Source organism: Pezoporus flaviventris, unplaced genomic scaffold (assembly GCF_033815535.1).
Source record: "Pezoporus flaviventris isolate CSIRO_AGI_PZ_B2104156 unplaced genomic scaffold, CSIRO_AGI_Pfla_v1 ptg000041l, whole genome shotgun sequence".
In the NCBI taxonomy this organism is placed as follows: domain Eukaryota; kingdom Metazoa; phylum Chordata; class Aves; order Psittaciformes; family Psittacidae; genus Pezoporus; species Pezoporus flaviventris.
In genome coordinates, this window is record NW_026892589.1 from 12,643,219 (window position 1) to 12,661,141 (window position 17,923).

Below are 17,923 nucleotides of genomic sequence, written 5' to 3' on the forward strand. Positions count from 1 at the left end.
AGCAGGTTTGCGTTGCCTGCTGCACGGTTGTGTCACTAGATGGCCTTCCAGAGCCAGCGCAAACGCTGCCGCACGCCGCATCTCTTCCAAGGCAAGGCTGCTTTGTGCAGAGGGCAAACAAAAAGGGTATTTCCACGATAGGAAGTTGGAGGGACGTGGAAATAACCAACGAATAACACAGATAACATCAGTAAAAGGCAGTCAGGTTCACACCTATTCAAGTAACCCTTTTACTAAGGAAAACGTTGAATCAACCATATAGAATACACAAGCTGTCAAAAAGATGCTTTATGAACCAGAATCTCGTATCTGTTATCTAGAACACAGCAAAAGCCGCCAGCTGCTGTCGACTGCAATGGCTGAGGGCATTCAGAAACAGCCAGGAAAGGATTCTTTTACCCTGAAACAACTTATTTGGAGCTGGCTCAAACCCAGCATCACGCTGTGTATGATGTGATCAGCAGATAGGTGTCATCCTGTAGCTGAGTGCTGTGATTCAGGTGGTTTCTTTCAAGTCAATTATTGCCATAAGAGTGTTGGGAGGGGGGAGTGTTGGGTTAAAAGTATTTTGTGGTCGTCGTTAGGTTGGTGGTGTTGCTTTTTGGGGTTTGATTTTCTTTTGCAAGTCTCACAAAACAATATTTACATCTCTCAGAGTTTTGTCTCCTTTTACATTTTATAGTTCAGGAAACCTTTCAGATTCGTACACCTTCAGGTTTGGGACAAAACAATTAAAAATGAGTAGATTGTAAAATCAAGGCAAAACGCTCCAGAGTGTTTTAAAGTAATGGCTGGTTTATTTGTGGTGAGTCAACTTAGTAGTGAAGAAACACAGCACTTCAGTGTCTCAGTTACTTAATTAATGGGTATGCAGAGCTTCCGGCATACAAAGTCCCATGCAAGAGCTAAGTGTATGTTGCTGACTGTGGAAAAGTAAAACCTGATCTGGAATTCTGCCACTGATTTAAATGGAGGAAGATTCAACCCTCAATTAGTAAAATTCAAATCTAATCATTATTAATTACAAGTGTCCTTCTACTACTTCTGTTTTGGCCTCTGTATTGATTTTGGCACAAGTTGTTTCACTGAAAGCTTACACATCTGCAGGGCAAGACTCAATGTGCACACAGAGATTTCCAGTGAGCATTACCAAAGTCAAGACTTTAATGGAGTATGGTAAATATCTGTGTTCCCATCCTGTTACCAATTGGTTGCTTCTCTACTGCCAAGGAAAATAATAGGAAGGAGTGAAGGGTTAGGAAAACTGCTGGAAGTGTATGCTTTTTAAAAGATGCTTTGACACTCTAGATGGTATTGATGGGTAATTCAGGTTAGTATGAAGACACCCAGAAAAGTCTCACAGATGGACATGGAACTGTTGGAACAAGTCCAGAGAAGGGCCATGAGGATGATCAGGGGACTGGAGCACCTCCTGTATGAAGACAGGCTGAGGAAGTTGGGGCTGTTCAGCCTGGAGAAGAGAAGGCTGCGTGGAGACCTCATAGCAGCCTTCCAGTATCTGAAGGGGGGCTATAGGGATGCTGGGGAGGGACTCTTCATTAGGGACTGTAGTGACAGGACAAGGGGTAACGGGTTAAAACTTAAACAGGGGAAGTTCTTACTGTAAGGGTGGTGAGGCACTGAAATAGGTTGCCCAGGGAAGCTGTGAATGCTCCATCCCTGGTGGTGTTCAAGGCCAGGTTGGACAGAGCCTTGGGTGCCATGGTTTAGTGTGAGGTGTTCCTGCCCATGGCAGTGGGGTTGGAACTGGATGATCTTAAGGTCCTTTCCAACCCTAACCATTCTATGATTCTATTAGGTTTAATATTGGAACTCTGACTTCTTTACAATATAGGGTGATGAAATAAGTTGATGCTCCCATTTCTCAAAAACACAAAGAGTAGATGTTACCAGATTTGACAGAATATTCTGGGTAGCTCTCTTCTGTCTGGAGGAACTGAGTACTGTCGAAGTTTTATGTTTCCAGTCACTTAAGCTCTACCATAGTGCATGCCCTTAGGTGAAGAAGCATGGCTTGCAGTAATATTTCTGACAGAAAATACAACAATTTTAGCTAGCCAGCAAGGTCTCAGACTACTGATACGGATACAATTGTGTAGCCACAATTGCAACTGAGGAGTAACAGCACACGCCATCTGCTGTATACTCATATTATTAGTTTATATAGTAATATAAGCTAGACAAGAATGGGGACCTGTTCTTCCTAAATGTCTTGAGGACTATGCTTTTTAAATACTCTTCAGAATTTTCTTGTGATAATACAGACCCTGCTTTACAAAGACTTAACAATAGTTTAGCCCCATTTATATAAAAGGAAATATTCAGAAACTTAGTTAAAAACATGCATAACAAGACAGAGCCTTAAATATTTATTTTTAACATTACCACTGATATTGTGTTTCCAGCCATGAATTCCCACTGCAGCATGTACATACAGAGCAAGAGATGACGCCCTGAAGAGTTCACAATAGGAAAGACAGATCCTAAAGAATGGGACTTATCAAGTAAGTAGTGATTTTCTGATAAAATTAAGATGTTACACAAGGGCAACAATTGTTTGTGATGTGCACAGACCCCACTGAAGAACAGCCTCTGCCCCACAGCATTTAGCATGAACAGGGAGCGCAGATAGAGAAGGGGAAGCTGTCATGTAGGACAGCTGAACTGACCTTGCACACACATAGAAGTTGTGGGTGACGGTGTAAGAGGAGAAGCCTATGATAAACTCAAAGGTATATTTTCAAGGTAATTCAGTTTGTTTACAGAACAATTGTACAAAATTGTCCTTTCAGCTGTGTTTTGCTCACAGTGCCAATGCTCCTTTGGCCTTCCCTCAGCACTAGAAATAGCTTTTGTCCAAAATCAAAGCTCCTGGTCTCCTTGACTTTCAGCTGCTTCTCAGTATCCATTGCTGCAGCGTTTCTTGCTGTTCCTCTTGCACATGCAGAGCTCTACCATCTGGTCCTCATGGCCTGGTATTTTACACACACGCCCCCACCCTGAAAAATCCCCTGGGCCACATGATTCACCATCTATTCAAACCTTGCCATGTGCCTGCTTTTTGTGTAGTAGCCCTGACTGATGTAAATCCCTTGTTTCATAAGGGCTCTCTCAATTGCCTTTTTCACTGAAGGCAAGGTGGCTGTGACACCTGCCAGTTTCTGAGACGTTTAACCCAATCTAAAACATGATGACATTGTTGTTTGGCAGGGTAGGAACCATATTTTTTACTCCCAGTGGGAAGTGCTGCCAGAAAAATATTAACTTTCTAGACTATTAAGTCATGTGGAAAAAACTGTATTTCAAGGAGAAAATTTCCTTTCTGCCTTTTCATGCCTTAGGAACATAGTTCCTGTTTCACTTGGCTCAGGTGGCCCATGCACTAAAAAAGTGCAAAAATCTTTCAATAAACTCTACATAAAACCTGTCCCAGTGCTAACATTGGGTTCAGAAGGCTATGAAAGAAACCAGGACAACGGTGTGCAGCAAAGGTGTTAGCCAAATTAGACACACAACTCTGCAAAATCAGGCACTTTGATGCAGTTTGGGCAGATTTGTTCATAAACCACACACCGACTACCAAGAGAGCAGCTATTTACAGGGAGCACATACTGTTTCTTGGGTTATTTTCTCTGTATGCTTTACATCAGGGTGCCAACTGTGTGGGCCAAACGTGGCCAACTTGGTACATGTGTGGCCAGCATGCTGTATTTTGAACCTCACCTTTCATTAGAAACAACTCAGTTTCTAATGAAACAACAGTTGTGGAGAGAAAAATAACCCCTTTACAAACGTGAAGAGTGTGTTAATCAATGTGGTAGCTCTCAGCCTGATACAGCAGGGGCTTAGGGGCAGTTTCAAGTTGCTGTTCGTCACTGAAGTGTAAATTCACAAGCCAAATTCTGTTGTAAAAAATAGGTAGCACAAGGTTAAGATAAGCCAAGGATCCTGTGTTTTTCTGGAACATCAAACACGATGACTGATCTCTGAAAAGCATGAAATGAACAAGCAAGTGTCTGCCAACGGCACCAGAACTCTGCCCCCACGGATCTGGGCGACGTGTGTGTCTCCCAGATGTGCTGGCACAGCTATACTGAGTGATGGGGAGGAATTTGTCAACACAGGCTGGCAGAGCTATCACAGAGATGCTGGATCTCATCCCCCACCTCTGTGCTGAGAAATGAGGGGGATTCAAACTGCCTTGTTTCAGAAGAGCTCTGCAGGCTGTGTTGGCGTTGGGAGCCGTGCTTGGTTTTACCATGGGAACAGTCAGAAGAAGCAGGTTCAGGAGCGATGCATGGGCTTGCTAATGGCTGAGTGTGAGCACAGGGCTCTGCTGCAGATCTGTGTGAAATTAATCAGTACCAGATGCTCTCCTGCATCCAGATCTGCAGCAGAGAATAAATCCCATCAGGAAGTAATTTTGGGAAACGTAGGGAAAGGGGCTGTAAACAGCCTTCCTTGCAGTAGAATGTATTTTCACCCATTGCTTTAGTATACACCACTAAAATCCCCCTGGCTTGTGCCTTCCTGTGCTTTCATTACCTAACGCTCCACCTGACCCAGTAAGCACAGAGAGGTTTTCTCCAAAATCAGAGCATGCTTTGCAGTATCTGCTTTCTTCAGATTACTTTTCCCTTCTCCCATTCCCAAAGGAGGTAATTCCTGGTAGAGAGAGAGATATTTTGTTTTCGTGTACATGTGGCTTAGAGTCAAGGGAGGACTGAAACCAGTAGGAGTGTATGTTAATGAAGATGACCACAGCAGCAGAGCAGGAGCTACGTTCAGCTACTTTAGTTTATGCAGCAGGGGTAAGTGTGGAGTAGGTGATTCCACTGTGGATGGCCAAATCTGGGTTATGTTCCATGAAAACTGGTTGGTAGATTCCACTAAACCTGCAACGTGTGGAGCTGTGTTTTGGGGAGGCTTTTGAGAACCTCAGACTTAAATGATCCCAGGTTTGGCTTCCTAAATATGCTTCTCACTGTCTGAGCTACAATGAAACCTGAACATATGTGTTTCAGAGCCATTTAGAGAGTCAGGCTTTGATCAACATTTCCCTGCTGCATTGGCTATACAATAGCCATCACTCTTGCAACTGGCCCAGGAAGCTCTCAAACCTTTAGGACAAGAACATGGGGAAACTGGGAATATTCACAGGAGGAGAAAAAAGGAAGCAAACTAGGCCATAAGAAAAAGGGCTGTGGATGAAATAGGGGCAGGCTTTTGCCGTGTATGGCACTGATGTTAAAGAGCAGTTAATGTGTGTAGTTGGTGTCCTCCCACCTGATACTTGTGCAAACTTCCTACAGACTGAAGAGAAGATAAAAGCCTCTGTTTATATGCCTATAGGAGACACTGTAATTTATGCTTGCTTCTTGTAGAGTGCTAGATGTATGGGGAGAGCTAAATGGGAAGCTCTGTCGTTGCCTGTCTGGAAGTCATAGATAGGGATGGAGGTTTGGCAGGAGCCAGACATGTCTGTAGCTTGTCAGAGCATCAGTAGACAAAGGACAGGCCCAGACTGAGCCTATCTCAGACCTGAGAGTAGCCACTAACCCATGCAGAGCAAACCCTGCAAAGAACCAGAGGTGCTCAGAGCAGGCTAATTAATAACTGGCAATAAACCCAGTTGTAGTTGTGTCATGTTTGCTTTAGAGCTGTGATTTTTGGCCTGTGCTACACTTACGGGAGCTGGACGGGCTGTTGGTGCAGAGTGGCCTGGCTGCAGATCCCTGTTGCGAGCTGTTTGAGCAGGTTGGGGGGGTGTTTGAGCAATTGTGGTGGTGTGATCTGGTGTGCACAGGCACGTAGAGGGCAGCAACCTCCCAGCCCACAGGCCATCACCGAACACGGGCTGGCACGCTGCCTGTGGAGCTCGACACCGCTGTCCTTGATGGCATGTTTCCTGTGTGTTTCTCCCTTCCTACACACGTTTCACCCTTCCTGACTCTCATTGTAACAACAGGAACGCTGTCAAGTTCCCAGTTGCTTACTGGTATTAACACAGTAGCTCTGATTTCTTAAGGCGGGGAGATTTCCTGGTGAAAACCATTCTAATTAAACTTACATCTCTCATAAGGTTAGAAATGTCCCCATGTAAAAGGCAGCTGAATCTGCTTGTTAAATGTCAGTGCCCCTGTATCTTTAACAGCCTTAGGAGTCTATAGACAGTGCCTGCTCAAAGATACAGGACTGCAGACAAATGGAAGGAGACAAATATAGCACCTTAGTCAAAAATCTTCCACACATGTGGCTGTGTATCTGTCAATTTTTCATTGGCTTGAATACGCACAGAGAGCCCACAGGAAACCCTTTCCACTGTAGATCTGGGTGGGCACCTCCGTTTTCCTTTTAGGACTCAATCTTGGACTGGGGAAACGAGTTCTCAGTTACAGGCCTCCAGGCAAGACAGGGCTGGCTGCAGAGCAGGGCAGCAGCTGCACGAGCTTCCATTCCTCTCCCCACCCTCCTGCCCAAATGTGCCCCTCAATCCTGTGTCTGGATGAGGCAGGAAGAGGAACGTGCTGGCATTTCCTATTATGCAGCCAATTGCATGTTAGGCGCTGAGACCTTCAAGTGTTTTTTCATGTGGGCAGCTGAGCAGTGGTGGAACAGAACCTCTTTTGGTCACAACACCCGCAGACGTTCGTGACATTTCTACCCCCCCTCCTTATGCAACATGTCAGGCGTCTGTGATAATCTGCTGCCACAGGGACCACTTCCTGTACGCTGTTAGCAGAGTCTTCCTGGCCTGCTGGCAGGCACTGTGCAAGCAACAGGGAAGACAATGTGCAGGGGAAGGTGTCAGGAAGCAAAGGGAACCCTGTTCTCCATCAGCAGCTCCTGGAAGAGAGTTGGGGGGAGAAAAGCAGCAACAGCTTTGAGGATGTGGTGGGAATAACTTCAGTTAGAAATTAGCAATGGCCTGCCCTCTGGAAGGTTAAACAGTTAAATAAAAGGTATTTGAAGACTTACCTCAGAAAAAAGAAACACCCAAAAAAAGCTAAAGCAAGTGTGAAAATAAATTAGAAGCTAGCAAAGATAAGAACAGAGCCTGCAGGAGTCAAGTGTGAACAAAAGGCAGAGGCTGTGCAGCGAGAACACTGTGAATGGCAAGGGTTGAAATGTAAAACCTACAGTTTACTGCCAAACATGAAAGATGCTGTTGTAGTTCATACCTCCTCTTCCTGGGTGTAGCTCTCTCCACAAGGTGAAGGGCAGTAATGAATCAAGCTCCTTCCCTCTCTTCCTGTATTTTCTATTCAATTATTCGCAGGCTAGGCAGGTTCTGCTTTCTTTCCCCTCTCCATATGCCGCACTCTCCTCCTGGGGTTTTTCTATTCCAGACTGTGCATTTGGCCTCTCTCCCATTCCTTTCTCCCCGGTTTGTGCCCCCTGCTCTGCTCAGATCTGCTGTCTTTGTAGCCTCTGCTGTGCACATATGCTGGCTCTCCCTCCCCTCGCCGCCGCCCCCTGCTCCTGGGCCATCCAGTGTCCCTTTGCTTCGTGCCAGCATCTTTGCCGAGGGGCCCGTCAGAAAGGGAAAGATTTTGCTATGGCTCCTGCTCCCTTTTCATGCTGCCGGCTCCTCTCCACTGCTCAAGGGGAACCCGTGTTGCTCCCATAGTACAGCTGATTGGTAGTGAAGGCAAAGCCGGCTCTGCAGCTGCTTAGCAACTGGGAGCTGCTGTTATGCAGCAATGGATGGCACAGCACTCACTAATCCGGCACATTCTGGCCCATCACTGAAACCCGTGGCTTAGTGGAGCAGCTGGGGCACTCCCAACCGTGCTGTCAGCAAATAAATCAAGATCAGGATCTTTAACTGCAGATTTGAGAGCAATGGCAACAATGTCAAGGGCAAAACTGGCTTGGCCTTGCGTTGTACACTGTCTGCGCCACACCAGTTAAAACAAACTGCTCTGATTTGTAAGCTAAACTCATTCCAGTTGATCTCTGTCATCGCTTTTCTGGCTGCAACATTTTATACCCTATCACTTATAATCGGAATGTTCCCTGAATGTGCTGTTAAAAAGGCTCCCTGGTCTCCAGCTACCATCACATCGAGACAGTTTAACAATAGGTGTCCAGATACACAAGCATTTTAATGCATAAATATCCTTTTAGACTACTTACCTCTGTCTTCATCTCCTTTTGATACAAGCTCTGCGAGTGCCCGGATTCATTAAATGGAACATTCTTTTCACTCCTTTTGGTAAGACTGTACTGGTTAGGCCACGAGGCACTGAACTGAAGTGTTTAGTAATTGGATGGCTATAGAACATTGATTACAATTGCCAACCTTCTTGATTTATGTCATTATTTTTATGAGCATTATGCTACAAAATAACCCATTGTACATTCTGAGGGGATCATCGTGTTTCAGTAGCAGCTGCATATCAATAGGCAAGAGGCACCACAAAACATTCTGCAAGTCAGGTGTTGAAACAGCTTCTTTATTCCTTTATAGCTCCCGAATGATTAGATCTCTGAAAGCTCTCACTACCTATCTTACAGAGGCGGCTTTGTCATAGCACTAAAATAACATGAACAGATACAGTTTAAAAAGAAGCCTAAAAGAGCCCCAGCCCTGGCAAATATCCAGTGTGTCCCATCAAAATTTGTATGGATCTTAAACAGAATAAATGGTTGTTCCGCTCTTGGGTATCACCACACATCTCTGCATTGAGGCAGCCAAATGACACAGCAGACTAGTGATTCCCTGTCACTGTTCAATGCTTACTTACATCCCAAGCATCCTCAGAGCATGCTGGGACACAGGTGAAACCTGTCAGGAGGTTGCTTATTTTGGCTGAGCAATTCCCCAGACAGATCATCTGCTGTTCTTAGGAAGAAATGAAAAATCTAATGGCAAAAAAAGAACCCTGAACAAGCAAATACCCTGTCCATATTCCTACTCAATATTCCTCTGATATTCTTAGCCTGGTTTCCTAAAAATAAAAGTCTAACGTGACTATGTTGTTCTATGTGATTTTTCTGCTCCTTCCTCCAATCCCAATCAAATCTGGCAGTGAGGAAGAAGTCCCAAATGTATTTAGGTACTGAATGAACAGCTGAGTAGAGTAAAGAGGAGAGCCTCCACCTGGGTTTGGGAAAAGGCTCATGCCCAGGGGCAGCACTGCTGCCTGGCTGGGCCCTGTGGAGCTCCCAGCTGGAACATTACCCCTCACTCTGCCAGACAGGCCAGGCAGGGCTGGGAAAGAGCTGGGAAATTTGTCGGAGGGTATTTAGGGACACATGGGAGACAAAGCTTTGTGACTTCAGCTGCTGAGGGAGAAACTGCTGTATATTGCAAGGTTTGGTGGGAAATCGTAATAGCACTAGTAGGAGATTTCTGCCAGAGGGCTGATGTGCTGTGCTTCAACCTCTGCGAAGCATTCACGTGAGTAGGAGAATGAAAGACTAAGGTGGCATAATTCAATGGATTAAAATCCATTGAACAGGCAGGCCTCAAAACACAGCTGTCACCTTTCTTTTCTGGGTCCTGTAACTACCTGTTTTAGGCCCTGCATTATTTAATGGCTGTGTTATAGACACTGGGGAAGGCAAATCCTGCAGCGTGCTTCCTGGCTCCCTTCCAGCTCCTTAAACTGGGCTTTCTTCCATGAAACTGGGATGTGGCAAGAGCATGGTGTACATCCCAACCTTCTCCTGACACAACATTGACTCAGCTGAGGTGTGCACACACCCAGAACCAGGAACTCCTAGAGCAGAGGCAGAAGCAGTTGTTTATCTGGAATACAAAACCAGGTCTGTAGGGGACACTCAACGGCAGCAGGAGGGGATTTTACAAAACAAAAAGGGCGCTGCAAGCCGTCTGAAGACTTGTCCTTTTCAAGATGGCCAAGTGTAAAGCCACAGATGGAGGACAAAGAGCACAAACCAACGGTATGGGGATGCCATCCCAAGAAGGAGATCTGAGAGTATTTTAGCAGCCGTGCTGGGAACCAGCTGACCATGGGCTGGTGTAATCCCTGCATGCCTAACAGAGCCATTCCAGCCAGGGGGGGATGGTGGTGCTGGTATCATTACCATTGATCGCTCCAACCCTTTCTGCCCAGCTCAGAACAGTAAAGAACTGGAGTGTTCAAAGGGAACGGCGATAGGAAGGATTATAGGATTAGTGAAGAAGGACCCGAGGGGGAGCTCTGCAAGTCTGCAAGGGGAGTGTTAAATGCTCAGTTGATCCGCCCGTACGCAGCTACAACAGGGACGGAAATCTGGCAAGGGAGCATTCCTCCGTCAAGCAGACTGAGATACAGCAACATCCAGAAACCGAGAGCAGAAACTAGACACGTTTAAAAAGGTATTTTGATTTCCAGTCTGTCAGGCAGCTTTTGATAGAAACAATTTACTCTTATTTGACTCTCTCGCAGCCCATTTTAAAATGGAAGCCTGATGGTTTTCTAAGGCACTGGTATGCTGCAGTTAAATCCCTTCAACTGAGAAAAAGCAACAAATTCACAAAGATCTAATGACCTGCATAATGCAGGAAGTCAGACCAGATGAACCTGGGTCTCTTTTGTCCTTTATAATCTAGAAATCTAGTTTCCCTGCACAAGCAGTGGATTGTGACATGAAAACCTTCGCTATAAAGGGTTCTGTGTACAAGCCACTCTAAAAGGGCTGTAAACAGTCACGATCATTGTTTGGCAGAACAGCTGCATATTTCTGATTTCCCTTTGCCTCTCAATCTGATTTGTTCTCGTTGCAACACTTTGCCAAAGAAATTAAATCACTTCATATTGATAACAGACACTGAAATAATTACCATAAAGAGTCTTCCACTCAACAATGCAGGGGAGGGCAAGAACAAACCCCTTTGCTTCAGGAATGTGCACAGAGTCACCGCAAGCTGTTCAGAGAGAAAAAAATCCTCGCTTTTTCCCCTTTCTCCTGAAAGATCTCTTTCTTTCTCTGAAGAGTCTCATGCAGTAAACCAGGGTCAGTCTAACCCAAGTATGAAAGTCTGGTTTGACCTTTCTGGGATCTAAACACGCTGTACCAGAACATTCAGCTTTTCAGATACAAGGTTCAGCCATGAAACCACCCACTCCGAGAGTGCAACCGGTCTCGAATGCCTCAGTGACTTTTAAACTACGCTGAACATTACAGTCATTTAGAAACTGAAAAATGGAAAGAAACTGTCGTCTCGGACTCACAAACCCCATTTCCAGACGTGCTGAGGACCCACACAACTCACTGGGTCCGCACGGCGCGCTCGCTGCACGACGCCTGCTGCCCCAGCCATTGCTGGCCCTGGTCTGCACGTATGCGGGCGTCAGGACCTCTCCCAGCTGGAGCAGTTCATGGATTCTACCATCGGGAACGGCCGGCCGTCCTGAGCAATGATTAACTGCAGACAAAGATCACAGTCCTGGAAAAATGCGCAGAGAGGTGCAAGTACAGACAAAGCTATCCGAGCTCCCACAGTATTATGGGCTGGCTGAATCGGTTCAAAGCCTGCGTCAGGCAAAGCCAGTATGCTTCAGGGTTAACCAGACCAACGTTAAGGTTTAAAAGAAGCTTATTACTCATATCCAAATATCTATTTAAACATCAGTTTTAAATCCCAGGCAAGCTAACAGCTGATGACGCTGTTTAAATCTGCTTTTTAATGACTTCACGTGCTGGCTTAACTCACTGCGATGCAAGCTGCAGAAACCAGGTTTTGCTCCAGTTCAAAACCCCCCTGCAAAACCAAGAACAGATCCACGCTGTACTTTGATCTACACGTCGCCTGTTTCGGCCATTTCCAGGAAGCTAAACTGCTTTTCACCTCTATTGAGAAACAGCAGAGGAGCATTTTAATGGTGTTTAGCTAAGAGAAACGTCACCATTTCGTCCCAGTTTACCAGCAGATTATTGTTTGGAGCCATTGTAAACCAGGCAAGCGGTTGCAGCCGTGGCAGGAATCAGGGCCAGGCGTTCCCAGCCGGTCTGGCCGGTCACGGCATGCCTCACAGGGACGGAGCAAAGGGTCCGCCATGGCTCCCAGCACCACAGCGTTTTAAAGCCAACCTGACAGTGCGGAAACACACAGATATATCTATTTTCCCTTCCATGGAAACGTGTTCTGTTTGTGCGGACGGTTTGTCGCTTGTTCTCGACACAGCCTGACCCGGTGAGGAACGAGAAGGGAGGGTGGGGGGGGGAAACAAGAGATGGAGAGATGAACATAAGCCCTCGCGTCGTTGCGAAACGGTGCCTACTTCGCGGCAGCACCCTGCTCCCTCGCAGGAGAACAGCACATACCGCAGCACGGGTTTCACAGAGCCACGGAGCGGCTGGTCCTGAGCCGCAGGAACAGGCGGGCAGGGCGCACCCTGCCCCGCACATGCCGCTCCCGCAGGCAGCCTCTGCCAAGCAGCCACTTACCTTCTCCCTCCCACAGGGTCCGCAGGACGGTCCTGCTCTATAGCCTGACCGGGGAGGCCACCTCTAAGTGTTTGCTTTTCCTCCCTGTCCTGCCCTCTGCAGTGGTTGCTCAAGCCAGGCTTTTCCTAGCTCATCTAATTTGGGTTTGCAGTGGAGCACGAGGTGCAGCTCCTCACATAGAGCATAGCCAGGCTTGTGAAGCTCCGAAATAAACCCCCACGCCTCCACCCAAAGCGAGCTGCAGCAAAATCTGCTCCAAGAAAAAAAAAAAGACAAAAAAAAAAAGGGAAAAAAAAACCCAAAGAAAAAAGGAGAACGAAAAAAAAAAAAAGATAGCAAAAAAGGCACATTGACACCTCGGCGGCCATGGCGGCTCGCACTGCAGCCGGCTCCGCGCCAGCCCAGCCCGGCTGCGGGCCCGGGGAGAGCTCGGCGCTGCAGGCCGGGCCACCCCACCCCACCCCGGCTGCGGGCGGGCGGGCGGGTGGAGGCAGGGCAGCGGCTGCCCCGGCGGAGCGATGGCGATGGCGAAGGGGGGGGGGAAGCCCAGGAGGGGCAAGGAGATGGAAACCAACAAAGAGGCATGTGACGAGCGGCGGGGAGCAGGGCGCAGCGCAGCCCGCTCCGGGCGGGGAGGATGGCGACGCCGCCCTGCTCCTCCCGCAGCCAGCGCTGCCGCCTCATTTGCCTGGAGCCCCCCCGCTGCCGTCCCCCCACAGCTGCCTGGGCTTTATTTGAGGGGGAGCTGTTTGTTCTTTCTATTCTTCTTCTCCCCCCCCGGCATTAGGCTACTTTAATCTTTTGGTATTCACAAAAGCGAGCGGGAGGCTGCGGCTGGGGGAAGGGAGGAAGGCGAGGGGCGGGCGGCGTTATTTATAGGCACCCAGGGCTTCGCCTCCATTATGCGAGCTGCCTTTGTCCTCCCCGCTAAGCTTCACACCCCCCCCCCCGCCTTCCCCGGCCGGGCTGGAGCGCCGCCAGCCCCGCCGCCTCTCGCTGCTGCAGGGCGCTTCCCGGCGCGGCCATGTTGTGCGCGGCAGCCGAAGGGGGAAAAAGCAGCCAAGCGCCCCGCTCCCTCCTCGGCTTCGCCTTCCACGTCCCGTCACAAAGCGATAGGGGAAGGGGGAGGGAAAAGGGAGGAAAAAAGGGGAAAAAAAAAAAAAAAGAGGCCATTTCCCTGCAGTGATCGGGACGCGAAGCGCCGCCAGGCAGTGGGGGAGAGCCCGCCTCGCCGCCGCCCCAGCGCTGAGGAGAACGCGGCGCTGAAGGAGAAGCCATGATGGCGGCTACTCTCACCCAACATGGAGCGCAACCGGGAGCGCCCTGCCCGCCGCCAGCCGCCCCTCCCGGCGCCCGGGACACGGTGCTTCCGCAGGCTTTCACATAATAAACCCACCAGACTTCGGCGGGGAGGCCATTGCATGGGCTGGGTGGCTGCACTAAAGCACAACTGCTGTGAATATCAACTGCGTCACGGCTCTCCAACTGTAAAACTCAGGCTGCAAAGGGTCCCTCACTTGGAAGGAAACTCCCTCATTTCGGATTTACTTCCAGACCTCCTTCTTTTCCCCCCTCTCTCCAAGTCACTGCCTCTCGGTATGAAGGATTTTCACCGTGCTTTTTAGTGAGACAGCCGCCATTAAGACTCACCGTCTTGAAAAAACACCCCCCCACACCCATTTTGTTGCCTTTTTTCTTGGTCAAGCTTCTGTAATTAGACGGATAAAACACGTTAAGGGATCCCTACCACCACCACCGCCGTTCCGCCGGCTCCAAAACCAACTTCAGTAACATCTCCCTGTTCGCAGGCAGACTTTGACTGGGGTTTTTTGTGTGCTCACTTGAACAGCCACATGAACGCCTAGCAATGGATTCACCAGAACAAACACCCCAGGGCTGCGGACGACCAGAAAAAGAGAAATCCCTCCCTGAAAATAGCCCTTTCAGAGACGCTGTTAGATGTATCTGAGGAGAAGGAGATCGCCAGCGCTCAGACAGACGACCATTAGGATCGTTCCGCCCAGGACAATAACGTTAGCTGCAGAGGCCTGGGCTCTGTGTTCCTCTGCAAGGGCAAAAGGGTTTACTTACCCGCGCACCATAGTTGAAAGCAGCTCTGAAGGTGAAGTTGTTATGCTTTTTTAAAATAACCGCTATAAATATATATGATCTGTAGCACCACTTGTCCCGTACGTTTGCAAGTCAAAGCGGATCCTGTTCGGATAGTTACGGATCTTTGTGTGGCAGTGGGCTAGCATCAAAAAAAAGGAGAAAAAGGCAATAGAAAAGAGTTGTCCAGCTCTGTTGACTGACCATACGCAGCGAGGACTCTTTACTCGAGGCTTAAATCTACCTTCCTGTGGCAGATTGACTCTGTACATAAAAAGGACGTTCAGTGTTTTTCCACAGAGCACGCAGACACTAAAAATATTCCCCTTCGTAGGTTTCAGCTGCACATGTTAAGTGTGAAAACACCTGGTTCACGTTTGCTGGCTGTAAACGACTTTTTAAGCAGCTCTTAGCTAGGTATTTCGCTTAAAATAGTTCAAAAAGCATAAATTGGTTTTAGATGAACAAAACGGAGAACATCAGACATGCAAATGAAGGCTTAGCAAGAAGGACCACTTCGGTAACATTAACATGAAAACTACACTTAGCAAGGACAAGAATGGATTGGGTACTTACAACATAAGAGGAAACAAAGAAAAAAAGCTTATCATAGCGAAATTGCCTTTTTTTTTGCCAGAATTCACTATTCCTATGCCTGAATTTAAAACATTACCTTATAAGCACCAAAGGAGTTAATAAAAATGGCCAGGAACCGAGTGTTTAACACAGGAAATACTCTCTACGATTTATTGCTCAGGCATTAGAGAGCTGTATAAAGCTTAAACCCCCTCCCCAGCCCAACAACAGAAAAAAACAAGAATGTATTTACTCTCATTTTGGCATTCGCAATTGCTAACTGCTGACATAGGGTGTGCCGTGACCTAGTTACACAAGACAAAGATGGATCCCGAACCATAAGGGAAAGAGAGGCAAAAAAAACCAAAATCCGCATTTGTTTTTCTAAAGGTTTTTTTGGTTTTTGATTATAGTGGTGTTTGTTTAAATCCTCCTTCTTCAGTGAGTCCTCTAGCATGGTGCCAGACATGACCACCACCCCGAGCGCTCCCCGCGAGTGGCCGGTGTGCATTCATTCACATGGCGGATCCCCCGTTTAGGAACAAAGGAAAAGCCCAGTTGGCCATTTCGCTCCACTGCAGAAAAATGGCTGCCGGGTCTCGCGGCCTCTCCTCAGCCGTCTGCTGAAGGATGGCGTTAACACCGCCGTCTAATAACTCAAGCCCCATGGAAGCTGCGAGCCCATTGGCTGCGGCCGCCCCGCTGCCTTTACAACAACCAATTACCCGGCTCCCGGCCCGGGCTGCTCGCCGCGGACCCCGCAGGACCGAGTGTGCAGCCGCGCACCGCGCACCGCCCGTGCTCCGCGCCCCGGTGAGCGGCGGGGGGACCCGCGCCGCCCGGCCTTTAATACCGAAAACAAAATGGAAGCTCCCCGCTGATTGGCTGCCGCCGGCCACGGACCTTTAATAAGCAAAACTGCTCCCCCTTCTTTACCCCTGTCCCCAGCCGTAGTGCCGCCGAACGGCAGCGCTCCCCCTCTCCGCCGACACCCCCCCCTTTTCCTTCTCCCCGCCGCAGCGGGGCGGCGCGCTCCGCCCGGCCCGGGCTCGGTGAAGTCTTCCCCCTAAGAAAAAAATAACTTGTCCCACCTATAGGTCCATCTTGTTTAGAAACAGTTTGCGCTAAAGTAAATGCAGCGGGCAGATTCCACTCGCCCCCCCGCACGCCGTTAACCCCGGGGCGGGGAGAGGAAAAAAATCAACCCATCCCGGCGGCGGCCCATGCGGCGGTGCGCGGCGGCGGCGGGGCGGCGGGGAACGGCCGCGGGCCGGGGGCTGCGCGGCGCGGCCGCCGTGAATGTGCAGGCGGCGGAGGGCGGTTAGGCGTTCGCGGCGCTCGCAGCGGTGGATTGTGGGAGGCCGCCGCCGCCAGCAGCGAGCACACACAATATGTGGTGGCTCGCGAAAACGGGAGGCAGGAGCCTGGCGGCCAGCCCGCGCCGGTAACCGGCCCCATGTGAGACGGGAGCTCGCCTTTCGCCGCCCGGAGACGATCGGCCGCCGAGCGCGATGTCTTTCCGAGAGATCAAGGCGGGGGAAAAAGCCAAGCACCCTGAAGATCATGGCAAAAAGCAGAGTTCAAGTGAGATTGGGTCTTTCCCCCCCCCTCCCCCCCCCTCCTCCTCCTCTCTCCTCCTCCCTCTCTGCCTCTTGTCTGGCTGGGGTGGAGGGGGGACCCGGCTGGCAATTCCCCCATTTTGGGGCTCTCTTCGCGGTGGATTTCCTCCCTGCCTGGGTGTGTAGAGCGGGCGGCTCTTTTAAAAAAAAACCGACGACGAAGAGGTCTTTGTTGAATATTTTTTTTTTAACTTTATGTTTTTCCGTATGTTTTTTCTCTCCTCTTCCCCCTTCTTCACCACCCCCCCCCACCCCCCCCCCCCCCCCCCCCCCCGCGCCAGGTTGGATCAACGGAATGGAGAACAGCACGCAAGCCAGCACTTCTGTCGAGAAAAGAAATCACCATTGGAGAAGTTACAAGTTGATTATTGACCCAGCTCTGAAAAAAGGACAGCACAAACTCTACCGTTACGATGGGCAACATTTCAGCATGCCTGTGAGTGGGGGGGTCTTTGGTTTCCCCCATTGTGTTGTGCTCCCCCTCAGCATTCCTTTTCCTCTCTCTTACCGGTGTTTTGGGGGTCTGGGGGGCCCCTCCGGGTCGTGGTAACCCCCGCTGTAGCTCTTGTGTATGGGAGGGGGGTTTTGGGGGGACAGACGCAGCCACCGAAGTTACCGCCACCTGACACTGTGTATTCAACTGTCAGGAGCCCAAACCTGCGGCTTTATTGCCGTGTTTCCAATCTGTGTGCATTTCCCAGCAGTATTGCAATTTGACACGTGCGTTTATGTGTGTGAGTGTGCTTTCCCCTTCCCCCGAGACAGCCCAGGCTTCCTTGGGGTTTATTTTCTTCCTTGTATTTGTATCTTCAGTTTCAAGCCCTGCTATTGCTGGTTTTGTGCTTTCTCTCCTCCTCCTAGAACTCGGGAATCGCTCCTGTGGATTGTGTCAGGGATCCCAGAATAGGGCGAATATGGACCAAAACTAAAGAGCTGGAGCTGTCTGTCCCCAAATTCAAGGTACAGCCCTGACTTTTGGGTTTAGCTCTGTATTCTTGTTTTATCTGGGAGTGAAGCCTCAGTTCCAAATAGTTTAATGGACCATTTAAATGACAGTCATGCTCTTAGTAGCATTATTATTTGGCAAACTGTTAAACAATAATCCTTTCCTATAAAGATAAGGAGGGATCAATGCAGCTGTCTGACGAGATTGCTTCAAGGTGTTGGAGCTGTGTCTTGGGGGGCTCCTCGGGCAG

At 49.0% G+C, this 17,923-nt stretch overlaps 1 protein-coding gene across 2 annotated transcripts in view; it reads left to right on the plus strand.

Moving 5' to 3' along the window:
• Window positions 1–16,078: 16,078 nt before the first annotated feature.
• SETD1B (SET domain containing 1B, histone lysine methyltransferase) overlaps window positions 16,079–17,923 on the plus strand; it is a 48,067-nt gene continuing 46,222 nt past the window's right edge. For both annotated transcript variants that reach the window (XM_061466297.1, XM_061466298.1), the window contains exons 1-3: window positions 16,079–16,692; window positions 17,009–17,163; window positions 17,589–17,687. In XM_061466297.1, the coding sequence (XP_061322281.1) occupies window positions 16,620–16,692; window positions 17,009–17,163; window positions 17,589–17,687 (327 nt within the window). In that variant the 5' untranslated portion in view covers window positions 16,079–16,619. The remainder of the gene's footprint in view (window positions 16,693–17,008; window positions 17,164–17,588; window positions 17,688–17,923) is intronic.